Source organism: Ictidomys tridecemlineatus, chromosome 4 (assembly GCF_052094955.1).
Source record: "Ictidomys tridecemlineatus isolate mIctTri1 chromosome 4, mIctTri1.hap1, whole genome shotgun sequence".
In the NCBI taxonomy this organism is placed as follows: Eukaryota; Metazoa; Chordata; class Mammalia; order Rodentia; family Sciuridae; genus Ictidomys; species Ictidomys tridecemlineatus.
The window spans coordinates 186,761,419-186,775,654 of record NC_135480.1 but is presented as its reverse complement, the minus strand read 5'-3'; the positions used below and the strand labels follow the sequence as shown (position 1 = coordinate 186,775,654).

The 14,236-nt window shown below is 36.4% G+C and overlaps 1 protein-coding gene across 6 annotated transcripts in view; it reads left to right on the top strand.

Moving 5' to 3' along the window:
• Tmem245 (transmembrane protein 245) overlaps positions 1-14,236 on the top strand; it is an 83,804-nt gene that overhangs the window by 51,023 nt on the left and 18,545 nt on the right. For all 6 annotated transcript variants that reach the window (XM_078047918.1, XM_005329728.5, XM_078047917.1 and 3 more), the window contains 2 exons: positions 4,332-4,454; positions 4,583-4,728. In XM_078047918.1, coding sequence (XP_077904044.1) covers positions 4,332-4,454; positions 4,583-4,728 — 269 coding nt within the window. The remainder of the gene's footprint in view (positions 1-4,331; positions 4,455-4,582; positions 4,729-14,236) is intronic.

Genomic DNA, 14,236 nt, shown 5'->3' with positions numbered 1-14,236 from the left:
ACACAGGTGTCTAGATAGAAAAGAGAGAAATCTTTTAATAGATTTTTATTGTGGCTATTCTTTGATACTACATCAAAACTCAATTAACTTTTAAAAGGTTAGTTGCAGGGTGAAATTTAAAATCGTATCCTTGATCTTTTTGTATTCTTGTGTATTAAAGTCTTTTGGTCCATCTTGGTTGGGAGTGTTTCAGCCTTGTGTGCTTTGGTAGTATACACTGATCATTTGGAATATCAGTTCACTGGTATCTGTACTATACACTGATCATTTGGAATATCAATTCACTGGTATCTGTACATCTTCAAAATATTGATACTTTGTAGTATTAAAAAATTATGTTCTTTAGTTATCAAGGCCTCAACACCTGATAAAAATTTCCAAAATTAACTTTTTTTCTCAAAAGCTCAAATTTTGTTGTTGACCACAAACACTGGGTGATTTTTTTTTAAGTAACACTTTATTCAGTTGTAAATGAACTTTATTCATTTTGAATTCACGTGGAAATGGTATTCAGTGAGAAGTTCAGCTAGTTCTGTTCCCAGGTCAGTCACACAAGTGCCCTTCCTCAGAGGACTGTTGAACTTAAGTCAGTGAGTGGCAGGAGTGTGTTTTGCTTACTTCCCCTTTCCTCACACAGAATGTTAAAAAAAAAAAAAAAAAAAAAGGTAAGTATTCAAAGATTGATACTAAATTGAATTAATGACTTTTCCTGCTGCATAGAGTATATGCTTAAGTGAAGCTGGTGCCAGCTGTGTGGCGGTGAATGCAATAAATTCTAGAACAGTCTTGTGCCCACTGCCTTGATTCCTGCCGTGTCCCCAGCAGCTCTGCCCATCATTGATTGTCTTTATACCACCAGTGGAGAGGCGAACGTGAAGTAAAGCACGGCATGATTATTATTAAGAAAATAGCTTTGGCTTCACATAACCTCAGAAGCACCTTGGGGGCGTGGGTTGTCCAGGAGCCATATTGTAAGCATCATTTACCGGCTTTCTAAAGTGCCTTTTAGTCAAGTGTCGGATTGCTTAATTTTATAAACATCTTTTGTTTCCCTTTTTAGTACTCCCGCCCACCACCCCTTCCCAAGTGGCTTCAACTTTACTCTTGAAATCTTGATTGAATTCCTATTTCTGCTATCATACTTGTAATTTCCAACAGCTCTTTCTTATATACCAAGCCTTCCTTTGTTATTTCTTTGAGAATATTACTAATAAAAGTTGCCCTCTGTTTGTTCTGATTCTCACCTTTCACCTTTGAGGTGAAAGGCAACTTTTTCATGCCAGTGCATATCCAGGATAACTTATTGTCTAATAATAAATACATTTGAATGTTTGTTTCCCCCAAAATTCAGGTGTGTTAACAAGAAGTTATTGAATCCTTTTTTTGTCTTACTTTGAGCCTGTAATAGTTGAATTTTAAAGGATCTATTACTGACAGATGAAGTGCTGTTACTGAATCAAATTAAGATAGATGATACAAAAGAATTATTTAAATTTTATAAATTTTTATGGAAAGAAAACAAATGGGCAGTTTTTTGAAATTAAAACAATTTAGCCATGAAGTCCCTCTCCCCCCCTAAAAAAGGACACAATTCTTATGTCTAAACACATTTAAATATTGAGTAGGAGTTCAGGAAACAGATTATTTTGTGTTTTTTATATAAAATATTTTATGACAAATATTGTGCTAAGTTCTTTAAAATATTTTCTAAAATTTAATTTTCATAAAACTTCTGTAAATCCAAGATAATTGCTTTCATTTTGATAGGATAGTGGCATTAAAAATAACAGTAGATATTCAGATTCAGTTCTTCTTTCATTGGTTCCAGAGACCATACTTGCCATAATACTGCAATATCTTTCAAACCTATTTCATACTCTAGAAGACTCTGCTTTTCATAGTCTTATTCCTTTATGCTTTTATTTGCTTTCTGATCTTGTAATCCATAGGCAACTTAGAGCCAGTCGTGTTTGTGGACTCTTCCTAGTGATTTCAGAACACATTGAGGTTCCCCTACATTTTTTTTTTTTTATTTTGACCTCTGCATCCCTATAATGTTCTGTTTTAGTCTTTTTCTAAACTGCTTCTTTTGAGTCTTCATGAGTTCCATAGAAGGTGTGCTAAGGACTCTCAGTAAATAGCTGGGAAGTCATATTAATAACCAGAGGTTATGTGGTGAGCAGTGGACTCGGGGTGTAGGGATGCAGAACAGCTAGAGGACGGTGAGGCCTCCTTGGTCATTTCTTACCCACAGCATAGACCACCTTTCATGAATATGCTGCTTTATGGCTTAGGTATCTCCTGGGTTTTTTGTAAGTGTTTCAGGACCAACTACTCTGTTCTTGACATTTTTTGAGTTACGTTTGTATCCTTGACTAAATCAATAGTAAACCTGGCTCACGTTTTCTGCTTTTGACCTGAGATATATTTATTTACATAAATCTGTTTCATTTTCAGGTTCAGGGGCTTTGGTACTATTTCTGCCTTTACTAATTTCCTCTGTTTAAGACTGACATATAAACTAGAACTGCTTTTTTTTTTTTTTTTTAAAGAGAGAGAGAGTGTGTGAGAGGAGAGAGAGAGAGAATTTTTAATATTTATTTTTTAGTTCTCGGCGGACACAACATCTTTGTTGGTATGTGGTGCTGAGGATCGAACTCGGGCCGCACGCATGCCAGGCAAGCGCGCTACCGCTTGAGCCACATCCCCAGCCCTAGAACTGCTTTTTACCTTAAGATTTATTTAAGTTTCTAGGAATGTCCTTTCTTGTTTTCTCCAGCTTATTTCCTTTTTTTTTTTTCAAATAAGGAAAGTTACTTGAATTACTTTAGTACCATTAATATTTTCAACTAATTTCTTAAAATTACCACAGGGTATTTTCCATAAGTGTGACCCAAAAACTATTTAAAAATTTTTTTTGGTTAAAAATTCCAGAAAGACTGAGCCCCCAAAAGAGGCTTGTCAAAATCACAAAGGCCTTGTTGGTTTGTTTCTTGGAATCAGTGGCATTGTTCATTCATTCTTTATCCCACCAGGTCAAACAGTCAATCATGCATATTTTTGTAGGCATTGTGAAACACTCTCAAGATTTTATATAAGGAGTTTTTGTAAATGAAGCCAGCCTGCTGAAGTTCTCTTATGAAGATTGAGCTGAGATTTGCAAGAAATGCTGAGGGCAACAAAACATGCTTTTATAAATGATATATTTGCGGTAGGAAAGGAATGGATGGGCCTTTCATAGAACAGATGGTCTAACATGAATATATGACAAAAAACAGATCTGCTGTTTTCAGAAAGGGCACCAGAATAACAACCAGGCCCACTGAGTTCTTGCCCCAGCCCTGTTTTTCCTCCTTAGTTCTGTGCCCTTGGGCAAGTTTTTAAAAACCTGAGCTTCAGTCTATAAAACAAAGATGATATCATCTCCATTTCTTCCCTGATAGCACTGTTATGAGGTTTGTAGAAATATCTTGAAAAATGTTAATTAATGGAAGGTGTTTTCCTGACTACATATTTTGCTTCCATGTTTTTCATTACGAGGGAGGATAGTCTCCTTGGGAAGAATAGAGCAGACACTACCATAGTAATTGAAGTTCATGAAAAGCAAGGCATTAAAAGCATGGAGGTGGGCTGTAGACACTGTTCATTTCTTGGCATATTTAACATATAATAGCTATCATCTTGATATAATGTTTTAGTGAATTTGCAGGGAATACATGAACTTAAGTCAGTAAGTCTCAATATAATAATCATGGTCTATCTCAGGAAAGATTTTGCCCTTGACCCTAGTGATTTTAATGGCTGTTCCTGCGGTATATTTTATATTTGTAGTTGAATCTAAGATGGCAAGAATGGAATGAAGCCGATAATACAATAAGTGTTAGAACTTCATGGCCTGTACTTTTGATCCTACAAGATAAATATGTACATAGGATGTATTCTGACATATTCTCCTGTAGACATTTTTATGTGCATTCTATTTTTACATAGTTATAACCATACTATATATAAAATTTTTTGTATTCTGCTTTTAAAACTTAGTGTTATTATAATCATATTTTCCTATTATAATAGAAATGTTTCTAATAACTACTTGCTATTACTTGAAGTGGATTCATCATAATCTTGTAACCATTTTCCTTATCATTGAACATGTAGATGTTTTAGATTGACACCCCCCCCCACCAGCCGCCCTTCCGCCCTCTTAAGAAGCTCATAGTTCTTGTCTTTCGATTATGGTAGTAAGACACTGTATTCAAAGCAAACTAGATGGCTGTAGAAGCTCCTTTCATGAGGATGAGTTTTGACATCCAACTTTCCCTCCTTGACAGATCTTGGAGTCCCTGTGGATAGTTATGAGCCGGAATGTGAGCCTGCTGTTTACCACTGTCACCACGCTCCTGACCATTCTTTTCTACAGTGGCACTGCCCTTCTCAATTTTGTACTCTCTCTGGTATGTCTGTCTAGATAAGTACTTGTCACATTCTCCACTGAAGCATTTTCTTGGTTCTGTTTGCATTTGTGGATGTCTGTAGTTTCCCAAATGTGATTTTTTAGGAAATACTATCCTTTTTTTTGCAGATAATTTTCCTGACCACACTATTTTATCTGTTAAGTTCCAGTGATGAGTACTACAAACCAGTGAAGTGGGTGATAAGCCTGACACCACTATCTCAGCCAGGCCCGTCTTCTAATATTATCGGCCAGTCTGTGGAAGAAGCTATCAGGTAAGGGGTAAGATTTATGCTTTTGTTCTCGTCACCAATTGCTTTCCATGAGAGCCTCTTGTCTGTCTTGAACTTCCTAGTAATATTCATCACTAAATCAGTGAAAGACTCTGGTATTCTCAAGATTTTCATCTCATTTTGAGAAGATGCTATAAGTAGTACATATGTTAATAACAAACAAACAAACAAAAAAAGCTAGAGTTTGTGATTTCCAAAGATGCCATGGCCTGCTGTCCATCAGCAGCTCATAGTCTAATTCTTGTTGTCATGCCACTTGCATGGGAGAACCCCCTTCTTCCACCACTTCACTTCCTCAGAACCTTCCTCTGTTCTCAGGAATTCTAGTTTAGATCTGGGAGGGCAGTAGATGGCCTTCATGTTTCTTTCTGTCTCCCACTGCAGCCAGGCTGTGCCCTCTGCAGGGACAGGTTGGATACTGGAAATGCAGTCTTTAGTTCAAGTCAGAAGCTCTGTGTGCATAGTAGATTCTGTCCAGAAAATTCCCTCATGCCTCTGAGGTCCTTGTATGGCAGGCTTGCTCTGCGAATGAGGTTCTTTTTCAACTTGTACACTCCATAGCTTTTTCAAAGCCACTGGCTTCTAGACCCCATTTCTTTCTTCTCTTCACCATGCCTGGTAGGGAGATGCTTTTTGCAGTATAGATCTCTCTCAACTCATCCCCCACTCACTTCCTCTTATTACTTATTAATATGACTATATTTTTTTACTCAAGTTAAACCCTAATATCATCCATTAGAACTCTTCTTTCTAGTAATTCTTCTTTCTAGTTACCAGTAACTCTAGTAAGTTAGTAGTCAGGTGGTCTTAAGCTTTGTTGAATAGTAAATCTTAGGCATTTCTGTTTTCCATATACATTTTAAAAATAGCAATATTTGGCTGGATGTGGTGGTACTATTCAGCTATTCCCAGCTATTCATGAGGATTGCAAGTTTTAGGCCAGCCTTGGCAACTTAGTGAGAACCTATCAAAAAAATAAAATAGAAAGGGCTGGGGATGTGGCTCTGTGGTGCTTGCTGCACTTGCCTAGCATTTGTATTTTTGAGGTCCTGGGTTTAATCTCCAGTACCATAAACAAAAACAAAAATATTGATGAATCAACCACAAAGTATTGTTTGGAATTAGCCATCACAGAAATCTTGATTTGACCTGATAATCCTGACTCACTAATCTTAGCTTACTTTTCACATGTAACAGGTAGGGAGAATATATTATTTCTGGAAACTTCCTCAGTTTCTAGGTTTTCTCTTTTAGTCCTGCTAACAAGGCATGGGTAAAATCTTCACCGATACTAGTGAGATTTTTTTAAAAAAAGCTCTTAGTACTCATATGGTGCCCTGGAGTATCTACATGGGGTCATCCATATAAAGATTCCAGATGTGGGAGTGTGTTATCCAACAGGAGCTATCAGAGTGATGCTGTCTTTAAGAATGTATTATTAGCTTTAGTATCCCACCTAAGTCTATGTGAGCCTGGGGCATCATCCTTACCTTTGGGTAAATAATGGAAATTGCAACAGTAGGGTTTTTGTTTGTTGTTTATCTCAGGTATTTTTCTAAATCAAAAAAAGCATATGCAAATACTCTACCAAATGGAGTATTTCTTTCTTTCCAAAAGGAAAAGGATGTTGACCCAGCCATATCAGAGACTGGCAGCAGTCCTCTTGTCCATGTGACTTAGCAAGCCATACAGAGGAACATGTACCTTGCCTATAAAGAGCTTTAGGAAAGATGGTACTTCATTTCCCTAAAGTAACCTTCTTTGGCACTGACTCTTCACAAAAGTTTTTTTCTGTTTTCAAATCACAATTCTTGAGTTTTCTCTTATTTTCTTAAAGTATACCACTTTCTAGCTGTCCTCTAAAATGTCTGTTATGGAGTCACTCTTTTTTTTTTTTTTTTCTTATTTTTATCTTTTGGACATCAAATATTGCTGCCTCCTTTCTTTGGAATTTAATTTTTTAAGTCTTGGCTGCTAATAGATCTGTGGTCATGGTAAGTACAGCTGTAATTTGCACCTATATCCAATTGATCAAAAGTGCGTATCCTGTTATTCCATGATACGTCTTCCAGAAGAAGCTGGTTGGGGTAGAAGATCATGAATTAAATTTGCAGTATTGTTTAGACCATTTATGTAGACACACGCAGCTGGCAGCTGTATTCGGGCCTTTAGCTCAGGGAGACTTTGAGATTAGGAAGAGTGCTGTAATCTTCAGATATATGAAGAAATGTGTTTTTTTACAAATTAGTTTGGCCTTTTCTTGCTGTACACTAATTATGCAGTATGCCAGTAGCCCATGAATGGTTCCAAAGTATATTAAGACAAAAACCATTTCATTTTTTATCATACCATTTTTAATACAGAATAAAAATTCAACAGTTTTCAGTACCCAACTGTTGGTACTCAAAACTGATTGATTTTTGTGAGTCTGATAAATCTGTATAGACTAGAAAAAGTGTTAAGACTTGAGCTGTCTTTTGGACCAAAGCTATATCAAGTTATGTAAAGATTGTAATTCAAGATGATTTTTTTGCAGTCTGTGTAAGTCTTACAATGGATTCCTCTCAAGAGCCTTTAGGATAACAGTGAGTTATTTCTAAGAACTCTTGTTAGATTTTTTCATTCTGAAGGATTGTGTTCAAGTAGAAATATTTCTTCATTGTGAGAGATTTTTAAGAGGGAAAACATACAAATGATTATGAAAATATTGTTTTTAAAGTGCAGCTTGGTCTGTAAATTTTCAATAACAAGTTTCATAAGCAGCAGTCATTAATCATCATCAGTGTTGTAATTAAGTGGAAGTCATTAAACTTGTTTTATTTGATCCGTTAATGTGTTAAAAGTGGAATGAAACTGGAGGCTAACTGCATGACCAGACAGTGAAAGTATCTGTTCCTGAAGCTTTGCCTTCTGATTTATGTGTCTCCTGTATGATCACTGTGCCATTGAATTTTTGAACCTTAATTATTACTGAGTCAGTATTCTCCTAAATTGAACACTTTTGTGGTTAGGTTTTCATTTCATGGATTTTTGAGTTAGTGGCATGCATCCTTTATCCCTCGACCATTTTCCTCCCTTTAGCAGCATGTTGTCTCCTGAATGTACACATCACACCCTTCTTCCCCGATGCTCCCATTCTGCTTGCTCTGGTGGAGATATTGCACATTACTAAGTTGCATGTTGTCACGGCCTCAATGCAATTTAGTGTGTGTGATATTTTCACATGAGTGCATGCACACGGGTATGGCTCTTGCTTGCTGGTATTACAACTTTGAATGCTGGTGGGTGGAAGTCCTACTGGTGAATTAGATGGGAGAATGTGTGTACTGTAAGACTTTGAGTTGGAAAGTGAACATACTTCCACTTTGACACCCCAATTTTGGAGAATTTTTTAAAAAAAATCAGCATTTCTGTTTTTTACTTTGAGCAAATTAAGCATTGGAAAGAAACTTTCATGCATTTAAGGGTATGAATAGCATTTGTTTAAATTGTATAAAGAAGAGTTTAAAGCTTTAAAAAAGTATTTTCATTTATTTGAGATCCCCTAACATTGAATTAAAGAGGGAGAATTGATTCTGCATATATGAGAAATTTAAATGAACTGGAGTTCTTAAAAAATAATCAAGAAAATAAATACCTGCCTTTTAACCTACTTGATTAAAGATTGGGTCTGAAATACCTGAACCTTTATCTTTTTTTTAATTTCCAATGAAAGTCACCTAAAAATCTTTGTCTTATGTGTAATTTCTCACTGTGATGGTTTAAAAATTGCTACATTTATTTTAATGGGCTTGTAATAGAACTAGTTTTGAGATATGAATGTTTACAATTTGTCTTGGTAATTGAAACAACCTGTTATATTTTTAGGATAGAGTAAGCTTCCATGATCTACAGGCACTGTTAAGGACACAAAACATGTATTAGTGGTATAAAAATAATTAATATTGCTACTGCCAGCATCTCCAGATGATTTACTGAATGACAGTGTTGTGTGCTTCTGCCTGTGACAGACTCAGAACTGTTTTTGTGGGAATGGAAGCTTTCTGTACAAATGGCTCTTTCCTGTACCCCTCAGCCAGTTTTCTGGGCCTGAGTGCACATCATGACCATTCCGCTTACACTGAGAATCCATTGTCAACCAGGTTTCAGTGCTTTGTACTGTGGAGCTGAGTCTCTGGGCCAAATGAGCCACGAATGGGAAAGAGGGATGTACTTTCTCAGGAGAGGTTAGGTGTAGAGACAAACCCTGGAGATAATGCAGGTTTAGTTTTAGATCATTGCAATAAAGTGAGTTATGTGAATTTTTTTTGGTTTTCCATTGCACATAAAAATTATATATACCCAATACTATAACCTATTAAGTGGGTAATAGCATTCTATCTGAAAACACTTTTGTAACTTAATTTAAAAATATCTTATTTTTGAAAAAGGCTAATAATTATCTGAACTGTTGGAAAAATGGGTTTCATAGACTTACTCAACATAGTTGACACAAATGTTCAATTTGTTAAAAAAAATTGCTTTACAATATCTGAAGTACAATGAAGCAAAGTATAATAAAGGGAGCAGGAGGGTACTTTTCCCAATTGGAGTTTTATATGCAGTGTCTCTGAGAGCTCACTGTTTTCCTTTGATAGCTCACCTCTTGCTTGAGGCACACTGTTGCAGTGCTGGGAGAATACTGGTAAGGCTGATACTGATAGCTGTTGGTTGTCCTGGGAAATAAGAATCTAGTAGTCTGTCTGCTTTAGGGTGGGACCAGTGTACAGAAATATTGTAGAGTAGACAGAATGTGATTTTTGGACTCTTTGCTTCCTTGCTGATTCTTCCTTAGACATGTGCTTCTTATGTGGCCACAATGTATGGCCCTGTGTACTTCCAAATGCACAGAGGTTCTTGACTGGTTGTAATTCTCCCAACCCCAGGACTTGCTTCAGAATCTTATTTCATGAAAAGCAGGTCTTCTGATCCAATTCTTACCTTAGGTGAGGCATTGCTGGATTGGAGCACTATGGCCTGCCTTCTATTGGAGAGGTGCCCTTCCCTGGAATGGTCTACCACAGTGTGGGACAAGGGAATATATGTGTAATAAGTGTGGGCAGTGACCGTGTTGAAAAGGGGGAGCCTCCAGCTCGGTGGCTAATGTCAGTTTTTTCTTCTGTTGTGCTAAATCAGTCCTGCTGAGCTACCAAAAGAGAGGAGAGAAAGAGTTTCCAGAATATTCTGAGTTTGATTCTCATCAGTTGCTGATTACTGGAGAGCTTAAAGATGTGGTTAAAGAACAACTGTCAGTCATCTTTGAAGAATCACTTGTAAAGAAGGGATCCAAAGGGCTGGGGTTGTTGCTCAGTGGTAGAGTGCTTGCCTTGCATGTGGAAGGCACTGGGTTTGATCCTCAGCACCACATAAAAATAAAATAAAGGTATTGTGTCCATCTGCAATAAAAAAAAATATTTAAAAAAAAAAAGAAGGGACCCATAAGACAGAACATAGTCAATGCTCTTTCTCCCACCCCCCAAAGAAAGGGTCGCGGGTGGAATAGGATCATATGTTATATAAACATTGGAGTGATGAACCTGATTTAGGTTTTCAGTCTGATTCTACAGTATGTGCTTGATCATATGGTTGTTAGCAGTTGTAAAGGGGGAAAGGGCAATGCTTCATGGCACCACAAATTCACACAGCCACCCAGAGGGAATGTCACAAGTTCTGACTCTACTGGGATTTTTGCAAGAGATTTGACAAAGTGTGTCATAATGTTTTTTGTTGACAGCAAGGCAGGGAAAGTTTTCACTGAATTTGAATATCCAAAAAAGTGTTGATTAATCAGTTGATACCAATGAGTGAATGAAATGAAGGAATTGTCTTTCATTGGTATGATTGTAAGAAATATTCTTGCATTGATTAAACTAATAATTTCTGGTAATCCCTTTAAACTATATTATGCACATTGTTAGTTATATGCCAGATAAAGTTTTAGTTGACTATGAGGGTAAATTTAATGGGTGTTAGGTGATATCTCTTATTGATTTTATTTTGCATTTCCCCAATGATTTTGCAGTCTCTAACCCAGAGCCTTGCCCATACTGGCAGGTGCTATGCCACTGAGCTATATCCCGTACTCCCCGCAAAAAGTCCATCTTTGTACCTGTGGTTTGAAATGCATGCTTTATTTTATATTAAATGTCCACATACAATTTGTTTTATCTGGACTTTGTATTCTTTTATCTTATGATTTGTCTATTCATTGGTGAGTACCACAGGTCATTAATTATAGGCACATAAAAACGATTTTTTTTTTGAGTATGTGCATGATTCTGATTATCAAACTAGGGCCTCGCATGTGGTAGGCAAGCATTCTATCTACCACTGAGCTATATCCCCAGCTTCCAGTCTCTGAATTTTAGGTTCCAGAGGACCCAGAGATGAGTATTATAGGTTATTGCTTTTATAGCTTCATCTGTATTCTACTGTTCAGCTAAACAAAACTTGCTGGCATGCTACTTGCATTGTATTAGTTTCCCATTGCTGCTATAACAAGTTGGCAAAAACTTAGTGGCTTTAATAACATATACTTTTTATTTTTTTAGTTGGGAGGTTAGAAGTCCTAAAAATCAGGAGGGTTGTGCTTTTTCTGTAGGATGTAAGGGAGAATTTGTTTTGTCTTTTCTAGTTTCTAGAGGCTTCCTTCATACCTTGAATTATGGCTCCTCCCTCCAGCTTCAAGGCCAAGCATAGGATTTCTGATCTCCCTGTCTGAGCTCTACTTCTGTCCTAATGTCTCATTCCCTGACTCTCACTCTTTGCCTCCCTCTTTATGTTAAATTTTTTTTTTTTTTTTTTTGGTACCAGGGTTGAACCCAGGGCCACTCAACCACTAAGCCACATCCGTAGTCCTTTTAAAAAAATTTTTAGAGACATGGTCTCACTGAGTTGCTTACAGCCTTGCTAAGTTGCTGAGGCTCACTTTGAACTCATGATTTTCCTGCTTCAGCAGACTCCCGAGCTGCTGGGATTACAGGCATATGCCACCATTCCTAGAATTTTTTTTTTAATTGAGATAAAATCCATATTAAACTCAATATTTTAACTACTTTAAAGTATATATGTAATTCAAAGGTTTGTAGTTCATTCACTGTTTGTACAACCAGTGCCACTAATTCTACACCGCCTTACTATATAAGGACTTTTTAAAAAACATTTTTCTTTTTTTAAAAAATAATGTACAGTTGATAAAAATATATATTTTCTGTGTATAATTAAATGTTTTGATATAGTGCATAAATTGTGAAATGATTAAATCAAGCTAATATATTGGTCATCTCATACATTTGTTAGTTTTGTTGTGAGAACACTTAAGATCTACTCTTTTAGCAAATTTCATGTGTACATTATTATTAAGAATAGCCACCATGCTGTACAGTAAATCATCTGGACTTCCTCATCCTGTGCCTACGTATTTGACCTTTTGACCAACTCTCTAACCCCCTACTCCCAGCCTCTGGCAACCACCTTTCTGTTTTCTGCTTCTTTGAGTTCAGTTTTTATATTCCACATGAGTGAGATCATGTGGCATTTGGCTTTCTGTGCCCGGCGTATTTCACTTAGCATAATGTCTTTCAGCTTTGTCCATATTGTTGAAAATGATAGAATTTCCTTCCTTTTTGATACTAAATAATGTGGCCTTGAACCTGTGTCTTCACATTTTTTTTTATCCACTCATCTGTTGATGGACACCTAGGTTGGTTGCATATCTTGGCTGTTGTGAATGGTGCTGCATTAGGAACATAGGGCTGGGCGTGAAGCTCAGTGGTAAAGCATGTATGAGCCTTTGGGTGTGATCTCCAGCACTGCAAACAAAACCAGAAATCATGGAAGTAAGATAACTCTTCCACATAATCATTTCAGTTCATTTGGATATATACCCAGAGGTGGGATTGCTAGTTTTTTGAGAAAACTCTATAAATGCCATTATTTTCCATTTGACTCTACTAATTTACATTTCCCCCAGCAGTTCCCTTTGTCTACATACTCACCAACTTTGCCTTTTTTTTTTTTTTTTTTTTTTTTTTGATGGTGCTGGGGATTGAACCCAGGGCTGTGTGCATGCAAGGCAAGCATGCTACCAACTGAGCTATATCATCAGTCCCACTTTGTCCATTTTTAAATTGAGTTATTTTATCCTACTGACTTATTTGAATATAAACCTGTATCAGATACATATTTTGCAAATATTTTCTCCCAGACTGAGATTGTCTTTTCATTCTGTGGATATTTACCTTTGCAGAAGCTTTTTAGTTAGATGAAATGCCATTTTGACTATTTTTGCAGCCTGTGTTTTGGGGGTGTAGGTCATATGTTAAAAACTCATAGCTTACACCAAGGTCAGGGAGTTTTTCCCTCTGTTTTCTTCTTGTAATTTTACAGTTTCATGTCTTAAGATATCTTAAGTCTTAAATCTATTTTGAGTTATTTTTATATATGATATGAAAATAAAGCTCCATGTCATTCTTTAGGATTTTAGTAATTACATTGGTATAACTAGGTAATTCAAGATAATCTATCTCAAGATTCTTAATCACATTTATCAAGTTCCTTCTGTCTTGTGAGGTGACAGTATCACAGGTTCTGGGGAAAAGATGTAGATATTATTGTGGGGCCATTGTTCATGTTACCACATGTATACTTAAAAGTAAATGTTAATTTCTCTTGAACTTCCCTTTTCTAGTATGCAAGGCTCTGGGAGTTCAGACTTCTAGAGTTTTCATCAGAATCCCTTGGGTGTTGGTCAAGTATACACATCTTACAAACTCTGATCAGAATACATCAGTAATAGCTGCTGTCTGGTGAGCACCTGCTGTGCATGGGGTCAGTTACTAGAGGCTTTAGGTGCACTGCCTTTTAGCTTTTCATGAGCTGAATTGCTTTTTCTGCCAGTATCAACTCCCATAAAGCTGTTCATTATGAATTTTGATATCACAAAGAGGAGATACCTTGTGGTGGAGGTGTTGACTTCTGGGATGATGTCCATGGACTACAGATTTTTTCTGAATTGGGAGATCAGAATAATTGTTAGTGCTTCTTTTATAAAGGAAAATAAATAGACATTGTGTAACCCAGGGTCTACTCCTAGATATTTATCAAAGAAAAATGTTGATAGTGTATGTTTACACAAAGATATATACTTTAATATTCATAGCAGCTTTATTCATGATAGCTTTAAAACTGGAAACTGACCAAATGCTCATCATCTGGTAAGTAGATAAACAATTTTTGGTTTATCTATATAATGGAACACTACCCAGCAGTCAAATGACGGACTACTATTCCACTCAACAATTTAGATGAAGCCCAAAAGCATTAGGTGAAAGAAACCAAACACCAAAAGCCACATAATCAATGTAATGTACTGCTGAATTACACACTTAAAATGATGACAAATGTTATATTATTCCTATTTTACCACTTTTAAAAAAATGCTATATAACAT